The following is a 20,792-nucleotide window of genomic DNA, read 5'->3' as shown; positions in this document are numbered from 1 at the left end:
GCATCCTAATACAATGCTAATTTAGGTCCTGGTGCAAAAAAACAAATTTTCAATGCATACTATCTCCTGTGGCTAAGCTGTTCTGCAGGGGAACTGTGATGTACACATATTTGTGCAATTTAGGATTAAAAAAAGAAATCATCAGAAGGAAGTATTTGTGCCTGAGCCATAAAATAAAAAAATGTAATTCATGTGTGTGACTTCCTAGAATTTGTGCTGGATCTGTTCAAAATTATTTTCATCAGTTATAAATTTCCATTGGATATGCATGCCAGAAAATACAGTAATTAGCCTTGAAATCCTCGCCTTAAATTGTGTATTGAGCATTCAGTAGTCTTTTGACATGCCTGATTAGGATTTTGTGGTATTAAGCTTTGTTTGCAAGAGTTTCTTCCCCTGCCCCCAGCCTCTGTTCTGGAGAGATTTGAAACCTAAGATGTTTTTCACACAGCTAGAAACTGAACATTTCCATGCTCAGAAATTACAGTCAAGCTACTGATTTTTATTTTTTTTATCAAGTACTAGAGATGAGATGATAATATGAAAAAATATATGTGTTTATCTAAAGGCAAGCATTTGTTTCTCTAAGTAGGTTGTCTGACCTACTTACAGATGACCTGGTTTTGCTGGATACAGTGGAGGAATATACATGACTTTATTGCATGTAAAGTAGTCTGCATTGCCACATTATCCTTAAATCCATTCAATCCTTTTAAACAAATTATTTGTGAGGAGCAAGATAAGGTTAAACGATGTACAGTGTGTGTTACCTTTTATTATATTGGCCATATGTAAAATACACCTCAAGCACTTTAGCTTCAGTTAGGCAGTCTAAGTTAGAGGTTGTAAGGCACATAATAAACACTTCTAGCTTTGAGCTTGTATTTTCCTAACTTTATTTTACTTCAAAATAAAGTTTTATTAGAATAGAAAAGTGTATTTGTCATTAAGCTAGACCTGGTGTTTAATCTTTAATAAAATAAGTGCGTATAATGTACATATTTGTCAGCTGCCTTTTATTCCATCTCTTTGGTTTCTGCATAGTTCTACCATTCTATGTTTTGCTTCCTCCCAGTACAATTGCTGGAAAATTGTCATACGCATATTAATGAAAGTTCTTACACTCTGGGTGACAAACGTTCAACAAGGCTAAAAGGAAACGCATTAGGAGTGATTATAGAGAATTAAATATATTTAGGGAAATCAGACACCCACAGTCAGTTTGAGCAGAGGAAATACATAAGGAGAGTTAGTGTTTTTGTTTCATTGTTTTAGTCACTGGATAGAAATCCTTCTGCTATTATTTGCTGAGACACTCTTGCTATGGAATAAAGAGCTGTAAGTATAAAGATAAAAAAATTTTGGCCCAAAATCCTGAAAGTAAGTTCATTTTGTACCACTATCATTAGTGAATGCACAAACTTGAGCGTATGAAAACAGGGTTGAAAACTGTGTTTTTGTTTCTCTAGCACATGATGGTAATGGAAGATATGCTCAAGGACTTTCTGCTGGGAGAGCATCTGCTTTTAGTTGGCAATCAGGTGAGCTAAACATCTCTCAGAATGCATGGAAATCTCTGGTTTGCTGAATTGAAATCATGGTCATTTGTACTATTGAGGTATTTGACCCATTTTGTAGTTCTTTAACTACTAGTGTCAGTGGGTTTTATGGGCACATATCTATGGAAAATGTAAATGCCTTAAATGTTTTTTTACATTGTTATCAGAGGACAAAATGTCAAAACTTTAATAGTTATGTCTAACATCATTACCATTAAAATCTTCAGTTTAATGGCTTCAGTTGTCCTTCTTGGCTACGTATCAAACATCTCCTTTAAAATCCCCAATGGCAGATAAGAGGTGTTCAAATAAGTATTATCTAAATCTTATTTATGGATAGCAAAATACTATTTTTTTGTAAAATAGGTGCAGATTCACTTTATTCTTTGGCTAGTATCTTTGCTGATGGAGACTTTATTGGTGAGATCACAGGGACTCTTATGTTCTTTTATTGGTCATTGCTGTTTCATGACACCTAACAATTCATAGGCTCCCCAAGATGAGGTATAGGCAAATGTTCTCCAGTTGGGCATGTTTGAAAATCTTTGTTATTCTGAACCATCTTAAACTGTTACTGGAACTGTTAGGTGACTCGAACAGAATTATATACTTTACCAGTTAGGGTGTGGGAAAAGAGAAAGCTTTTGTTATTACTTCTGTATTTTTGAAGTGTTCAGGGAAATGATACTTCCCAAGCTGCCAGGTTGGTTTTTACCTCATAAAGTAACCTCCCTTTAGTTTAGCTTTCCCTTAGCAAGGACGCAATAATTTTCTAGCAGATATTTCTCTTTATGTTGTGCAATAGCCTTTGGAAAAAGTCTAACACAAAATGCTAGTGGTCTAACCTACATGGTAAGGAATATAAAATGCTAATTGTTATTAATATGCATATATAAAAATTGAAGTGCACAGTTATATACAGTCTCATCTATTAAGAGTCCTTTTTAACAGCTTGAATTTACAAAGATGTATTTGAAACCTCTGTAGACTTTTTGCTGGATGACGTCAACTTCTCCCCAAAGGTTTCATCTATTCATAAATAGAAACTAATCTATTTCATAAATGAAATAAGATCTCTTTATTCTATTTCGTAAACAGTGCTCTCTATGCCAGCTTCCTAGTTGATATTGAAAATATTATATAGTACAGACTGCCTGCAGGATGTGCTGTCAGGGAGTAGCAAGAGTGGCCTGATCCACAGGGGAACAGAGTCAAGGATGATGTCCTTAATGACAAGGTTTGCAGTCCCATAGTGTCCAAATAAGAAGAGCAGGTCGGCCAAGTGCCCCGTGGCTACCAGACTAGTCCATGGTGACAAAGCAGTCTGAGGTCCAGCTGGGAAGACGAGTGAGCAGGTCCAGGCTGGGATCAGCAAGGTACAGGGCCAGGCACAGCATCACTGCAATGTAGGTTGGGAAGGAACCAAGAAAAGGGCCTAAATGTAAATGCAGCTTCCACATCATGGGGGGCAAAGGGGAATCCAGGGAGGCAGCAATGCCATGTCAGAGATGACCTTCAACACAGCTAAGTAAAACCCTCTTTGGGGGAGAAGAGCTTGAAGAACGTGGTAGCACACTCAGGGCCCTTATGTTCTACCAATTTGACAGAAAAATTGTGAAGACTATACAAGTATGATTTTTAGGGTGTAAGGTATTTTCCCAGCGGTGGTATACTTATCTTTAATAGTGTGTGCCACATTTTCTCCAAGCTTATGAAACTCTAATTGAAGACAGAGTTAAAAGATTTAACTGGGTTGTGGTGTTGGAACATACTGCTTTGATTCTAGACATCAGCTCAGTTGTATCGTTCAGTTGGAAAATCAATTGATTTGCTGTGATTTCTCTTTCGTAAATGAGTAATATGTACAGGTTTTGTTTTTTAAATGCTAACATATTTCTAAGTACTTCCAGGTTTATTATCTACTAATTTGTTCCACTGTTTTTATGTGTGACTAGGAAAAGGCCAACTGTCTTTTTCTTTTTGAAATACTACTTTAAAGTTTAAACACTGTATTTGCCATTCTGCAGACTTTTAGGACCACACCAACAATTGCTTGGCTAATTCCTTAAATACATTACTGTACATTTCTGCAGCATGTGATGAATCCTGTTCAAGTACTTGAAAAGAAACCATATTACATTAATATGCTTTCGTGCTTTATGTGCAGATATATTCCCATTGAAGATGTGACAGGTTTCATCCTCTTCTTGCAAAGCAAGTGATTAAAAAGTAGGATTTTTTTGCTTTTCAGTTACTTTAACAGTTCGGTCTGTGTATGATTGCTTGATACATATATCACTGTGTACCTCTGTTTTGCATTTGGAAGAAGTAGTTAATATTTTTCTGTGGAGATACGAAGTGCTCTTTTGAGTTTCTTTCTGTTGTACTACTTGTTGGTGAATGAGTGAATCATGGAAATTTGGTGTAAAGAACTGACAATTCAAATACTCTGAAGCTGGGTATTCAAAATATGTGACTAACATCCCTTTCAATGCATGTGTCATTTCCTAGATATTTAAATAGAACATAACTTGGTCCATAAAAATTATGACGATATAAGTGAGTATCTCTGTTCAACTGTGATTCAATGTGCAAGGCTTGCTCTGTAGCCTTTCTTTTAGAGATTGAATATGGTTTTCTTTCCTCTTTTGCCACTTTCATTTTCATAACACATGAATATATACAAAATTACTGTTAGCAGAAGACCTCTCTCTTTATTTTGAAGTCTGTAAGTGTAGTCTCTTTTGTGCAATCTTTTTAGTTAAAAGCTACCTGGTGGGAGTCTTCTACCAAGCTTGTTTTCAAGACAGGAACTTTGACAATTAGTATTTGAAATTGATTATATTAGAATTTAATTATCTTGGTGGATGTTTGGGACTGGTTTTCTTAATGAAACTGAGGAATATTTGAAGACAAGTAGATACCTACAGATGTTTTTAGAAGTGTTCAGCTTTTGAAGAAAGCTATAACTCACTTCATTCATGTGTGTTCCCTGGAGCTTATATGGTCAAGGATTTCACATCATAAATGTACGACGTGAAATACGTCTTCATCTAAATATTGGTTTACACTGTTCATTGATTTATTTTGGATGTTAACTGGAATGTGCTTTCAGTTCATATATGAGCAAACAGGTTTCTTTTGGTCCTTAGTAAAGGCAGTGGATAGTTCGAAATTTTCAGCTACAAAATAGCTTCTAATTAAAGGAAATGCTGGTACCTTAAATATGGCTTCTGATACTGCTTCCTGAATGAGCCTGTAGTCTGAATGTGAATGAGATTGACTATGACCATCTACAGTTTCTCAAAGCAGCTCTAAAGCAGCTTCTTCCTTGGCTAAGAGTTAAGTAGCTGTTTATTACTCTAAGCAACAGGCAAACAACAGCAAGAGTTCTATTTAGTAAAGGTTACTTTTTCCAAACTTTGCAGTGACTGTTTAGTTAGACATTATATATAGCTGTTACAGCCACTCCCGGGCTTCATGAGACAGACTGGAGTATTTTTTCTTACTACCAGGGAAAATTTTTAGGCTGTGTTTCTGTGAATTTTTTTCCAGATGGATATTGTGCAGTTCATGGATTGGCCACTACTTGGTATGTTTTACTGTCTCCTAGAATTTCCTATATTTGGTAAATAGGGGAGAAACTATGCTAATAAATAGAATTTGTTTATGTGGAAATCTTGGATAACAGCAGTGGCTGAAACACTTTTATCTTGTCTTGCAATTTTAAATTTTGTATATAACATTTCCCAACTTATTACATTTGGAAGTATTCAGTAACAAGTTGTGTTCATTTTGGCTTTTTGAGTTACTCTATTTTCATTCACTGTGTAAATATGGCATAACTATCAATATTACAAATTTGAATATAGTACGTAGATAACTTTAAAATACACTTCTACCATGATCTACCATGAGTTACCTAAAACAGAACAATTTCAGTTTTATGTAGCAGGACAGATTCAGCTTGTACCAGTTCTGCCATGCCTTGAGAACTGCATGTGATGCCTGGCAGCATTCATTAAATGGAGTGCCTGGGAGCATTCATTATTGCTTCACTACCCCTTATCCACTCCATAATACATCTTTTAAATCATATGTATTTTTTTATTTTGATTCAAGTCTCAGTACATACAACCAAGCTGGACAGGCTGCTTGGCCATCTTGTCTAGACTGTTTGTGCAAAGAAAGGTTGGACCAGATGATCCTTGAGGTCCCTTCTAACCTGGTATTCCATTATTCTGATTCTATGACTATTGTAAATAATTAGAAAGAAGACCACGCCAAAATCTCTGGCAGCACTTAATAAAAATGTTGGTTTGAGCCCACAGTAAGTAGAAATTGGAAATGTAATGGCATTTTGGCACATTTGCTAATTTATTCCCCTGATAAAAGAACGTAATTTCATCCTTTCCACTGCCTGCCTTTAACTGAGAGATCAACTTAAATGACTTCTTGGGCTCTGACTAGGTATTTATTTTATTCTTGAAGAATTTAGTAGGACAAATGGTTGAGTCCGTCTTAAAGATATTTGAGAAGATATGCTTGAATAGACCTTTCCTTCTAAGGAAATCTTCTTATCTCATTATGAAATTGAATTAAGTGGATACTGAGAGTGTAATAATAGTAGTCACCAGAAAACTTGAAATGGCAAATGCTTGGCATTTTAACTTTTCTAGAAATAGACTTTGTTTTCCTGCTTAAACTTGTGTAAAAATGGACAGCTGCCTCTGCAAGGCAAGAATGTACTATCCTCAACCAAAATTTTATTATGAGCATGAAGAAACTGAGCTCCGAATGAGCTAAATTGGGCCAAATACTATGATGTTTTTTGCCTAAGGAATTGTCTGTGACAGTTGTGGAAAACTCTGAAAAATATTTCTCTTTTACTTGCTACATATGTGCATATGAGGATAGGCACGCTCTATAAATATGCCTCTGCTTACAGTATTGCCTTTACAATATTTGACTTTACAAATTATGTTGAAGAACCAGAATTAAAAAAGAATCAATGAATTGATTTTTCTTTTGGATATTTCTTCCCACAGATTCTTTTTATTACAAACTTTTCAAATGCTCTTCTCTGTTGAACCACAACTGTCTTAAGTCACTGGAAATGTGAAGATTGTATTTAGCCTGACAAGGCTCTGAGTTGAAGGTTGTACTTGAAGTCAGAAAAAGGCATAAACTCTACAAATGTTTCTAGACCTGTAGTCAGAGATGTATGCAAAGCATTCCATTCATGACTTCTATAAAGGAATTAAGTTTATCTGTTCATATGGTGAAATTTTATTATTTTACAATCACCATCATTTTTGCATGTTCCAGATGATAAACTCATAATAAAATAATGAGATATTAAACCACAAAACACTTACTGTTGTGACAGATAAATATACAGGTTGCAGCTGGGGCAAGACTTTAATCACCACTGCTTTTGTGCAAGTGTTTTCCTTTGTAACTAGCATCCAAATGAGGTGGCAGTGATAGGGTCTATTGCGGCGGTCCTCTGTTAGCAGTTATTACACTTCATTACTGACATTTGTTCCAAGCAGGGAGTGATGAGCTTAGTAACACCTGGAGTGCTTGAGAGATTTCTATGTAGATGTTGATTGTTGCTCTGCTGATAGCAGTACATTTCTTTAAAGAAATCAAAATACATCCTCTGGTCTAAAAATATCAGCCTCAATCAAAATGCATTCATTCTTGCAAATTTTTTGTTGCCAGAAACAGGCAAGCTGCGGGCATGGAAAGTGGTTCAGTGCCAGACCCAGTGTTAGAAACCGTACATAACCAAAAGCATTTTCATTTTCTTCATTTTCATTGTTCAGCCATAAGTTTCTGTGATAATGATGCTATCAATATAACTCTTTCTCTGCAGTCACAAACTGAGAACTCTGACATGAGAGTTCTGTATGCTAAAATTTAATGAGAAGTCAAGATTGTCTTTCATTCCCTAATAATAAATTTTTTAAAATTAATTATAAAATAACATTTCCTAAGGTGAAAAAGTGTTTTTTTCACCAGTTTCAAAATTAGTTTCATTCTTTTGTAATGAAACAGGTACTCCGCTATGCGGGATGGCTGTGTGCTGAAATGGAAAAGGCATGATTGCATTGTCTCAGCTGAAGGGCAGTACTGAAAGGCACAACATGGCAACCTCTTTAACTCCTTCAGTATGACCTGCAAATCATTTAAAAGAAAATAAAAATGAGGCAGCATGGTTTGGATATATTTTTTTTTTCCCCCAATAATGTTTGGTTGTTTGGTTTTTTTTCCCCTAAGATGCAAACTATTAATTTCAGAAATTTGGGTGCAATTCTTTTGGACTATAAGTTTATTGACTTTAGTTGGGCTGTGCAGGGGAGAAATTTGTCCCACTACTGTAATAGCTGCATCCTGAATTGCAAAATGCCTCCTGGGACCTGTAACAACCTTGTTTATATTTGAAACTGCAGTTACTGCTAGAAGATTAAGTAATTTTATCCTTGGAAGCAAGTGTTTACAATGTCAGGAGAATTTTTAACTAAGGGATTATTTTGTCTTCTAATTGCATAATTTCTTTTTTGTTATTCATTAGTGCAGATATTTACTTCCCATTTTTCTGTTTCAGTTGTCCCATATGTCTGACTAAATAAATCGTCTACTAAATCTACTAAATAAAGAATAAAAATCGTCTGATATTTGCTTTCTGAAATGTTTTATTCAGTTCAGCTGAAACACCAACACAGATGTTCTTTTCTCCCTAATTAGCATATGTTTATATTTCTGTTAAATTAAGTAACAGCAATAGGGTGTATATAAATAACATACAGTGAGTGTTAAAGGCGAACTGTTTTGTCCCCTGAATATTATGTTAGGCTGCAATAATTGCAGATTACATGAGATGACATTCTGAATCCAGGCCAAGTTCAATTCAGTCTTCAGTAAGTTCATATGAAAGGTAGTTGTGATTCTTTCTGCTTAAGTAGTTGACTGCTATGTGAGTGTGCAGAAGATCCAGCTTGGTGCTTGGCACTGGGTATAGACTCAGGGTTAAGGAGACGACTGTTGCCTTTTTTTGTCATTTCTTGTTTCTGAGAGGCCACTAACTCATTTCAGAGGGGTTTATTTCCAAAATGGTTTAGTGCTTTTTACATTTCTTGTTTATCTGAAGAAGACTACCAGGCATGTTCTTTATCCCATGAAAGTCAGGTGAATTTGGAATAAACCTATGTTTCTTGACCTTACATTAAAGAATAGTACCTTTAAGGAAGGAATTCATCCTAGCTCTTTTCTCCATTTTTTTAATGGTGCTAAAGAGCCTCCTGAATAGCTTTGGTCTCTTTCTTCCTTTCTGCTATATTGAGCATTCTCACTGGAGTAACTGAGACAAAAAGAAGTGGTAACTTGTCATGAAGTAGGAATGCAGAGGGATGGAATCAAAGAGCTTTGACTTGAACTTTGCTCCAGCTGCTTTGCCAGCCAAGGATTTAATGTGGTACACCACAGCCTCTATGAAGGCACACAGTGTACTCTCTGAAGCAGTTCAGTGTAGAAGTTGGGCAATGTTAACGCGTTTATAATAGCTAAAATCTGGTGGGAATATCTTTTGGCTTTTGAATACTGCATCCACCTTTCAAAAAATGTACCACATTCTGAAATCAAGGTATGCTTAAATGAAATCAAAGGAGGTATGTGGGGAGTCTGGCGAGATGGGCAAATACAAATGAAGAAAGGGTGAGATGTGGTCATGGCACAGCTCCCATTGACTTCACTATGTTACATTGGTAATCTTGCTCTTTCCCCTCCTCCACAGTGGTCCTCCACCATGCTTGTGTCCTCCGAGGGTTCTCTCAGAAGTGGGTTGCGCTCCTCTTAATAGTTGGTGATAATAGCATGGATAGAAATACACAAAAACGGGTATTTGATCCTTTTTCTGTTGGAACAGGAGAGGGAGAAAAAAAATCTAGCAGTGTTGCTTTGTAGTTGGGCAAATATTCTTTCCAGGCATCATTTTAAGAATCTATCATAAACATAAAAACCACATGCACTTTCTATTAATGCACACGAAAGCCTTTTTTTTTTCTTTTTTTTTTTCCTAATTACAGTAAGCATTTTCTTTGATATCAAGTATGTTTTACATTGATTCAATATGTTGATCTATTTCTTCATCTTTGTACTTGACACAGCTGGCAGGAGTCCCACAGTGAAGCAAAAAGGATATGCAATCTGCTAAGGATTGGTACAGAAACTCTGTGGAGTCATCTGCCCAGTCAGTCATCTTTAGCTCTCTTGAGAGAAGTAAAGGAAACTGCTTTCAGCATGGATATTTCATGCTTGACACTAGGAATATTCCTGTTTATTTCCCCATTTGTAATTTCAAGTATCTGACTGCAGGTATTACGAAACATATGGGAATAAAACAGTCCGTGTGCACTACTAGAGGATTCTTGCCCCATTTCTGGTTTCTTTTGATGCTTCTGATGCTGGTGCTTGTGATGCTTTTTGATGCTTCTGATTCCTGAAGTTGCTTATTTCCCTCCAAATGGGTATGTTCTTTGAGTTCCTGGAAGAGTCTGTCAGCACAATTTCATCCCCTGTTTCAAAGCAGTGGAGAACTGTGTTTCCAGTGTCAGTTTTCAGAAATAACTGGTGATGGGTATTAAGTGTGTTGCAGCTTCTTACTACACCTACGTGTAAAGTTGTAGATTCTTCTGAAGAATCAAGTGGAAGAAGGTTCACAAGGTGGAGTGTGGCAGAGCACTAACTTGAGTTGGCTTTCTTGTGTTGAAGTTGAGTCTGCAGTAGAATCTAGGTAGTTCTGGTTTTGGCAGCTGTGTGGTATTTTATCCTCTGCTCCTGTGGTGAGAGCTCACCTTCTGTGATTTCAACTACTACACATATGTGCATGATTCTCCATTCTCATAAGTGTAGTCAGATGAGAGACTGTGGTCCCATTCTGAGCAGTTTAAACAGTTTGCAGTTCTGCAGCTGGCAGTTACCATCTTTCAGTTAGAACTTAGAGTCATAAATGTCATAACTTACAGCTCTGAATGCTCCTATTCTGTTTCAATGCCAAGTGAAACAGATTAGTGAGTCTCAAGTTGGTTTAATCTAATCTATTTAATCTTTCTGTGGGTTATATTTATCTTCTTTGCACTGATGTGGACTACTGGATGCATTCATGCAGAGTTACAATCTCAGCCAAGGGACAGCGTCTTGTCAAACAGCTTTTGGCAGGGTTACAATTGAACTTTTTGTTCTATAAATTCTTTCTCTTTTTCCTTTGCAACCCTTGACAATTTCACTGTCTTTCTGAGCTTCCAAGTCTGCAGCCATGTCCTTGCAGGAGGGATAAGAATTTGTGCATCTGACCTATCATCTTGATCTTTACTTACATTAGCCTACCTTGTCCTCTAGTGACAGGACAAGGGAGAATGGCTTTAAGCTGGCAGAGGGAATGTTTAGATTAGACATTAGGAAAAATTATTTATTGTGAGGGTGGTGAGACACTGGCACAGGTTACCCAGAGAAGCTGTGGATGCCCCATCCCTGGAAGTGTTCAAGGCCAGGCTGGATGGGGCTTTAGGCAACCTGGTCTTGTGGATGGTGTCCCTGTCCATGGCAGGGAGGTTGGAACTAGGTGATCTTTAAGGTCCCTTCCAACCCAAACCATTCTGTGATTCTATGATTTTAGACCTGAATAGGAATGTATTTTTGAAGGGAATCTCTGTACTGCAGTTTGATACATGTCAAGGGATGTATGACTTGGATTCTCTTAGGATGAGACTAAAGTGGAGGATATTCTCCAGCAGCACATCTAATTCATGATCTCTGGTAATTCCTTCCATGGGACTAGGCTAGGCCTGGGCTGAGGTACCACCTCCTGAACTGCTTGTGCAGGACACACCAGGGTGTTAGCAACACCTGATTCACTTCATACATCCACTGTCATCGTTCTGCACAGCTTGCTAATGCAGACATCCTGCAACGGAAGAATTGTAGATCAGTTTGATCTCCAACCCAACTCTGATTCCATCTGGGCCTTTTTTGGTAGCTCCGAATATTACCAAGGCAATGTTCTAATTCCACATGACGGTTATAGAATGTTTCCTATGACCACCGAGAATTACCTTTTCCTATGAAGTGTAAGCCAGCTTCCTAGCATTCATTCAGAGCTTCACAATACCTTTGTGAAATGAAAGGGCTGGAAAAAAGTGGTGTTAGTGAAAAGGATGCATCAGCATGTGTGACATTACTATAGGGACACAATCCTACTTCTGGTTATTCCTAGTAAGATGAATAAATATTTTGCAAATATATAGAGAGAGACACACATACATATATATGTAACATAAAATACATATCATTAAATGGTGTTCAGAATTCTTTGATGTGGATTGAAATTGTATTTGCCTCTAAAGGAATATGGAGAGTATTTTAACAGTTTTGGAAAGTTATCTTTTCCTTGTTTCTAACTCTTAAATCTATATTATCTCTTTATTTTCTGCAGGGTGTTGGAAAAAACAAGGTTGTTGACAGATTCCTTCATCTTTTAAACAGGCCCAGAGAGTATTTACAGCTGCATAGGTAAGAATGTGTTATATTTTCATATTTTGTGTTTATAATCTGATTTCCTATGTTATAAAACTCATCTTTCTGAAATTTAATTTGTTTTTACTGTTTGAACAAAGACCCTATTATGGTAGGTGGCAGACAGAACACAGGAATGTATCTGTTTTATAGGCAAAGGCAGTAAGCTGACAGATTCAGGAGGGGGTACCGGAATCTAATGTAATCGCATTGCTTAATGGAAGAAGTAGTCAGAGAGTGCTGATGTTAAGCCATGCTCAAGAAGAGAGCAATATTTTGATTTTTATAACATAAACTTTTAAATCAAGAAATTGAAAAATACACTGAATAGAAGACTTGGTTTCAATTGGACTGCATCCTTTTTCAGCCTCATTCCGAATGTTTACCTGTCTTCAACTTCCTAGCTTTATCACTCTGTCTTTTTTCATACTCACTGTTTTTTAAATAGTGCTAATAAAAACATACATCTTTGATATTTTGCCCTTTAACAGCACATCCTCTGTAACACTTTCGCTCTCACTTTCTCCTCCAGCTTTTTGTCTTCGGATGTCCTAATACTTGGATAGCTCTACCTCATCACTTTTCTGTTGCTGTTTTCTTTTATACTACCTCACCTAGATTTCCATCACCACTTTGTGAAATGCTGCTTTTGTGACCTGCTGCTTTCAGCTTTGTGTTAACTTTCCTGCTGTCTTTTCTGCATGTAGCAGCCACCCATGCCTTCTGGATAAAACACGCTATCATTTTTGCAAATCCCAATTATTTTGCAGAATACTTCAGTATTTCTGTCGTTCTGTGTGTCTCTTGTTCTCCAGTGAGGTGTGTCCAGGCAGAACAGTACTTCAACATAAATTCAGATTGCTCAGGAGAATACTGTATAAGCACAATGTTTGGGATGATAATGGGGCTGTAGAATGTGTTAGTTACAGTGTGCTAGTTGATGCATTGCTAGGGGAAAAAAAAAATAGGCCTTTTTTGTCTAGTCAAGACAAACTTCTATAGGCCCTATAAAGTACTGTTTATAGATACAGGGCTTTAGAGATAGATTGAAGTAGAAAATGATGAGCAGTCCTATGCAGTTCTATAGAAATACTTCATCACTATAGAAAAATTAAAAAATTTGTATTTCCAGGGTAGGATTTTTAAATACTTTGTGAAGAACTCAATCTGTGTAGTACCTTGGTAAACTTTATAGGGCATTTAAACAAGGAGTGCGATATTCTTAGTGCACACTTTTGGATTGCAAAACAAAATAAGAGCAAGTTTACAAAAAACCCCAAAACAGTAGACTTCTCACTTCTAGATATTTTGTGGGGAGAAATGCAGTCAGTAGCTTATGGCATAGGTGTATTTTACTAGAAAATATGTTAGAATGTGCACTTCACCTGTGATAGCCGTGGGTTTTTCTGCAGATTTCCTAGCTAGCTATCATCAGTACCATTAAGCATGCCAACAGGAAGATATTTTTAAATATTGTAGTTTCATGGTGCTCGTATACCTGAATTACAGATCTTGAGTTGAACATTCCAAGCATGCATTTTAGTTGATTACCTTGTAAGAAAAAGGAATAATTTAATACTTTCTTCATGAAAAATGTGGAGCAATTCAGTGTCAGATGAAGGTGGACGTTCTCTGCCCTTTCAGAAATGTGTCTGAAAGATGGTACCTCATTAGTTCTTGGAATTTAGGTTGCAGACTCTCTAGTTCCGCTTCAACTAGTCTTTCTGGAAATGAGCGTGCACTTGTCAGCTGCATATCCTGAGGCTCTGAGCTTCTAGCGAGGTAGTGAATCCCTCAGAAAATGGCTGATGATGACAACATCGTGAGTTCTTGCATTTGCCCATATCAACTGTCCCTTTGTACGGTTGGCTACAAAACAAGTAATATGTGTGTATGTATAATAATGCTAATGCAGAATGGGTGTTGCAACTGAAGAGTGTCTGTTCTGGAGTAGAAAGATACATCCTTAGCTATAAAATACCCTTGTTGGTGGCTATAATTAAGATGTGTCCAGAAAAGAAACTTCTGGAGTGGAAAAAACTGTAAGAGCTTTAAAATTAATATAATGATCTTTACTAAAATGTAGTGTTACATAATAAATAAAACTAGTGAATAAATAATAGACAAAACCAGGCTGAAATTCACAAGTATTCCGATTTATTAATCTAATTGCAATTTTTCGAAACGTCTTTTTTTAAAAAATGGTATTTAAGTGCTAAAATGGTGAAGATATTCCAGAAATGTTTACTTTCAAAAGCTTGTGAGGTAAATAAGGGGGAAACACACTGTGAAGTAGTATAATACAGTTCGTTATACAATGTAATTGATGTAGGTGTCTTTTATAGAAGAATATCTCAGCCCTTTTGCCAACAGACAGACACAGAAAAGAAGTAAAAATACTATTAAATCTGTTTTGGTTTTGGTGGTTGATTTTTTTTTTTTTTTTGGGTGGGTTTTTTTTTTTGTTTTGTTAATGTGGAGGTTTTGTTTGGTGGTTTTGTTGGTGTTTTGGTTTGGTTTGGGTTTGGTTTGGGGGTTTTTTACTGTCTCAAAACAGCACAAGGAGTTCTGCTGACCTACCACTACATGTGTTCAATGACGTAGTGTCACCTCAAGACCTGTGCAAGCTGCTACCTCTGTTCTGCTGGGGTTGGACTGGCTTTAAGTCATGTAGCCAAAAAGAGCAACTCATAACAGGAACCCTCTGAAATTATCATCTGCTATCAAGAGCTGTGCTCTTCATTGCTCTGGTAGCAAACCAAAATCTCTCTGTCATGGTAGTCCCTTCAAGAAAAATTAGTTGTGGAGAGAACATCTGTGTTCCAGGCAGCACATTTTTGTGGTTCATGAAGGCACAATTTTCATTTTTCTGTGTTAGTACCTTTTCTTTAAAGTTTGGTTTACATTACACTCCTTGATTTTTGAGATATTCAAAAGCTGTTTGGACATGGTCCTGGGCATCCGCCTCTAGATGGCCCTGCTCGAGCAGGGGGTTGGGACCAGATGACCTCCAGAGGCCCCTTCCAACCTCAACTGTTCTGTGATTCTGTGATTTACCAACAATTTTGGCAAGGTAGCAGCTGGATGACCCCAGCTAGCTCTTACTCAGGTATGTTGTAGTTACATGTTCTGCTAATTAAAAATTGTCTGTAAAAGGGAAAAGAAAAAAAAAAAAAAGGGGCTAAAAATTATTTTGTCTTATCTTCATAAAATTGGATAATCAAGTAGTTACTGTTCCATGGGGGAAGTCCATTTACACTGTCCTTAGCTGACTCCCAAATGACTCACAAAAATGTGTCAGTATGGAACAGTAGTTAAAGTTGAGAGAATTAAGAAACGGCTTCAGACTCATTTTCAGAACAAGAAAAATAAGATTTTTGTGTAATTTTGTGTAATGAGATTGTTTGAAAACTTTAGAACATTTGTTTATTGGTATGATATGAGTGTAAATAATGAGCAGGTGTTAAGCAGAAATTTTTCTGAGATGTTTTCTGGCTTCATGCTGTCTTAGCCATAGATCAGCTGTAGAAAATGCAAAAATTGCAGCCCATCATCTCATCTGCAGCGTGTCTATCACAGGCATTCCTCTATGCAAATAAAGATGTTCAGGGATGAACAGTACTGATCCTTTCCATTGCAATGGGAAGTTGGTTACTCTCAGCTAGTGGGAGAACCGTATCGCCCCTGAGCTACTACAGATATGGGCACTGAAGTCATAAGTAAAACTAGTCAACCTCAACTCTGATGTGGATCTGCAGTTATTTAGTTGTGTAAGAACATTGTGGGTTTTGGTGTTCAAGAGTTGTTCTCTGTAAATATGCTTATAAATACGTATGGTTTGATGCCTCTTCATGAAAATAGAGAATGTAGGAGGTTTTCTTCTTTAGCTTTTAAATAAAAGGGTTTGTGCCCTTAAATTGGCCATATTAAGTCTTAGTTCTCCATGTGATATCTTTTCTTACAAGGTGAGATAACTTGTTTTCCACTTTTCAAGGCATTAACATATATGCTAAAGCAACTTAGCTTTGTTGTAAATTTGGTATTTCACCACTATCAACAGACTCCTAACTGCTGTAGAAATTCTATTTGTTACCTGATAACCTTACTTTTATTTTAGAAGATAGTGCACTACCTTACTCTTTTCCTAAAGTCCTTTCAAAGAATTTACCTATAGTATTGCATCTTCCTGTCAGTGTTACTGTGTTTGTTCTAGTGACTAATGATTGGAAAGTGTGATGCAGGGTTCATTTAAAAAAATCTACTATATTGTGTGTTGTGCCTTTTCTAGTTCCTAATAAATTACAGTCATCTGATGATCTTTCTTCCAAAAATTAACTGAGTTTACATATGTTATCCTTCTCAAAATAAATGTAATTTTGCTGTGATCTTTAACAATCAAATTAATGGAGAGGTTTGGGGTAGGAAAATGAGCTTATGGTGTCCCTACAAGCAATACTTACTACAAACTGTCCATTAATCTTTAGATGTTAATTTTCTTTCCCTCTTTTTCAGCACACATAATCAGTCTAAAATCTAATTACCCATTTCCCCTATTGAGGTCATTTTAAACTACCCTTTCAGCTTTATTGACTTCAGATTTTTTAAATTCTAATTAAAAAGTTGTTCCAGAAGGAATAACTTCCTTAGGCCAAGACACAGATGAACACCTGATGCTGTAGAATTATGGTGTACTTGTTCCTTAAAAGGATATAGAATCATGGAATTACAGAATGGAATCACAGAATGGTTATGGTTGGAAAGGACCTTAAGATCATCCAATTCCAACCCTACTGCCATGGAAGGGACACCTTCCACTAGACTGGGTTGCTCAAAGCCCCATCCAACCTGGCCTTGAACACTGCCAGGGATGGAGCATTCACAACTTCCTTGGGCAACCCATTCCAGTGCCTCACCACCCTCACAGTAAAGAATTTCTTCCTTATATCCAACCTAAATCTCCCTGTTTAAGTTTGAACCCATTACCCCTTGTCCTATCCCTACAGTCCCTGATGAAGAGTCCCTTTCTGGCATCCTTGTAGGCCCCCTTCAGATACTGGAAGGCTGCTATGAGGTCTCCACACAGCTTCTCTTCTCCAGGCTGAAGAGCCCCAGTTTTCCTATAGGACCACATAAAACAATTTAAATGCTCATATAGCTCTGCAGGTCTATTTTTAAAAATGAGGAACACAGAAAAGCTAACTCTGTACCAGACTGTTGTTGAAGCAAGTGCTCTTAAGCTGCACTGGTTTATTAGAGGAATCCAACAAGCCCAGTGAAGATGTATGTGTATGTGGTATATTTGTTGCAGCCACAAAAAAAGGGCTAGGTTATTTTTCTGATAATTTTGAGTCATGAATATATATATCTAGAATATTTTCCTTTCTGTACTGTACTGTTGTACAGTAGCCTTATGGTATGTGCTTTATTCTTTATTTAGTTCAGGTTTGGAAATAAATAGTAAAATGACATACTTATTATGAAGATTTATGTTGTGAAGCACTGAATGTATTGTCTAGCTTATAATAGGTGTCTTTATGGGTTTTTTTACTCTTGTTCTTGTTTTTTCCCCTTAAATACATTTTCAATCAATACAGAGTTATAATGCAAAGCTTCCAAGAGTTCATGCAAGCTAATGGTCTCTGATTCCAGTGTTAGTTTTTCATAAGCTGGTTGACTAGCTCTGCTATTGTCAGATTCCAGGTGTTAGCTATTTCATTTGTCTTTTCGTAGGAATTGAATGCAGCTTGAATATCCTGCTGTGTGGCTGTTGCAGAGAAATAGCTTGGCTTTGAAGACCCTGTTGTTTCATTTTCCTCTAAAGCTGAAGTAACAAGTTCTTGCAGTTCACTCAGTGGTATATATTCTTATACACAATAACGGGAGCTGTAGGGTGTAATATTTCTTCCTTAATGGATTTTACAATTAGGGTGACTGAATTCTTAGGTTGTTATAATAAATTATGTGAAAACATTGCATCTCATTTTGAAAGATGGGTCACATATAAGTAATTCTGTAACTTGATTTAAGCATATAACCTGAATTAAACATACATTCTCTTTGGCCTTTGTTCTGCCACCCGCAGTCATACAGAGTAATGACTACCTTAATACCCCAAATAATTTCTTAGATTTTAAACAAATATATGTCCTGCTGAGTAACTATAATGGCCTAGCAGAAGAAGATGAGCATTTAATTATCAGTGCATATATAGAGAAGTTGAAAAGGCTTTACAGTGTCATTTTAACAGAGAAATGAGACAGCTGGTAGGCTTTTCAGATATTTAAGAATTTCCTAAATGTAGTGGTCAGATCATGCAATGCAATGGCTGTATGATAGGTTGGGTAAAGGATTTCATTTGTAAATGTCAAAGTCCTGCACATCCTTTCTTTCTGTTAAGATCACCTACTCTTCATCAGGATAATCCATGAGTGGATTAGCAAACCAATTAACAGCTTCAAGTGGCCCTTGGCCTGATTATTTTTCAAATACTCTTAAAGAGGTCACAGCAGATGGTATATTCATGACTGATTTAAATGTAATTGAGAAGAGATATATGTCTATATACATAGGTATTTAGATAGTTATCTCACAGAAATGAAGAACATCTAATATTAGAGCATATATTCTGCGTCTCTGATTTTTCCTTTCAACTACAGTGAAGTTCCATTTGGAGAATAAGAGGAAGGCCAAACCTGAATCTGGTTTATCTAAGCTTGTTACTATAAGCACCAAACCATAAAGCACACGGTTGCCATCAGTAGATATTCTCTTACACTTTCAACCATGCAAAAGCCAGGACAGTGGATGTTTGTAACATTAACTGAGGTCCTGACACTGTTTCCTGTATTTGGGCATAAGCCTCCTTGGGGACTTAAAATAAAGCACTGGAATACCTTTTCTTAAGTTAGATGATAATGAGTAAATTATACAATGGATAAAATTCTGGTTTTGTGTTTACATTTCAATGTTCTGGGGAGGACAAGTGTCAAAGCACATAATGAGTATTTGCAGATGTGTCATATAGACAGCATTAATATTTTAAGTGAAGAATTTCATGCATCTATTTTATTTCTCTAAAGAAATATCTTTCAGCCAGGTGGTCCTCCAGATGAACTAACACAAATTTCAGGAAAAGAGGAACATCATTCTCCTATGTTCCTTACTTTTTCCTCCTGGATAGTTTCAGCTCCTGTGTCTCACCACAAGATATCCAGAGTGTTTGGAGATTTACTTCCTTTCCATCTTTGCCTCCCATCCTGCCCTGTTTCAAGGCCTATGGATAGACATATTCAGCTCTCAAACAACTCCAAATTTTCAGTTGAAAAGAGCCTGGGAGAAAGTTTCTGTCTCGCATGAAGGCATTAAGAAATGCTGAACTCGTTGATTTTTGTGAAGAGAATTCTATTCTAAAGAACAAAATAGCTGTCAGGTGCAGTTCCTCTCCTCTCTTTTTGGAGAAATTTTTAAAATTCAACTACTTAATAGAATTTGTGTTAATCTTGACAGGGGCAGAATGGACTGAACAGTCTCTGTGGTTGATGGAAATTCCTCCTGCCGCATGTCATAGTTCTTCCCCAGAAAGAATGCATTGCTGTCAAAGAAATAGTAACTGTCACAGACTAGTATGTTTGAGTAAGTCTACAGACCTCAGAAAAAGCTGCCTTTAGGGTAAATAATGCACCAGTAGCAAAATATAAATAAAAGGCGGTGATGTGAGCTAATAAACAAAAAAACATCAAAAGAATTTTCAGAAGTCCTACTATGACTTGAGTGGTACTGTCAGAAGAGTTGCTGAATTTCAGTAGCAGATCCTTTTTTTTTTTTTTTTTTTTTTTTTATGGAGAGCCTGTGAGGATGACTTGCTTGATGAAAATAAAGCCTAAAAATACATTCTTAGGCAAGATGTTAGTGAGCTTTTCATATTTTTCGTTTACAATCAGGAGAAGACAGTTCAGTTGAGTGGGATGACAGTATGTCAGACAGCTTTTTTCACTTGCTTCTACATTCCCACAGTCTTGCTTCTTTGTGTCAAAACTATTTTTATCTTTGGTGCCAAATGTGATGAAATTGGGAGGTGTTGATAGTCACGTCTTTGTTAGAGCCTAGTGAATATTAAGATGCTAATATTAATAAGTGAATGTGAATTAAAGTTTTTAATTCCTTTCCTGTGGGAGTGAAATTCTACAGTCTAATGTTTAGAGTGCCATATTTAACATTTAGGAAAATCTGTATATCGTATCATTCATAAATATTTTAGTCTTAGCATATTTTTATTATTCTATATTTCAGTGTCTTTACATTTACATAATTCATTACAAAATAGAAATCTAAGAAATAAAAAACCCTGAGGCCATTCCTTACTGTGTTTAGGTCATGTTAGGTTTCTGAAGAACAGAAATTAACTACATCTGATTACATAGCTTATTATTCTGAAAGGAAATAACATTTATCTGTACTAACCTTGGCAAAATCATTCTTATCTATATGGATGAATGTGATAGCGTAAGCAAGTACAGGAGTTTTGCATTCACTTAAGTCCTCAAGCTAATGGAATTAATATTTGGCTGTATATTTGGCTATAATACATTGCAAATCCCCTGAAATATTTCATCGGAATATTAGGGCTGTATAACAAAGTAGAGCAAATGAGGGAACCAC

General features: G+C 36.5%; 1 protein-coding gene across 4 annotated transcripts in view; it reads left to right on the top strand.

Annotated features, from left to right (window-relative positions):
* The window catches only part of VWA8 (von Willebrand factor A domain containing 8), a 173,664-nt gene that overhangs the window by 72,589 nt on the left and 80,283 nt on the right, over positions 1-20,792 (top strand). For all 4 annotated transcript variants that reach the window (XM_030475494.1, XM_030475503.1, XM_030475521.1 and 1 more), the window contains 2 exons: positions 1,470-1,541; positions 12,055-12,131. In XM_030475494.1, coding sequence (XP_030331354.1) covers positions 1,470-1,541; positions 12,055-12,131 — 149 coding nt within the window. The remainder of the gene's footprint in view (positions 1-1,469; positions 1,542-12,054; positions 12,132-20,792) is intronic.

This window comes from Strigops habroptila, chromosome 2 (genome assembly GCF_004027225.2).
Source record: "Strigops habroptila isolate Jane chromosome 2, bStrHab1.2.pri, whole genome shotgun sequence".
In the NCBI taxonomy this organism is placed as follows: Eukaryota; Metazoa; Chordata; class Aves; order Psittaciformes; family Psittacidae; genus Strigops; species Strigops habroptila.
This window is presented reverse-complemented; position numbering and strand designations above follow the sequence as displayed.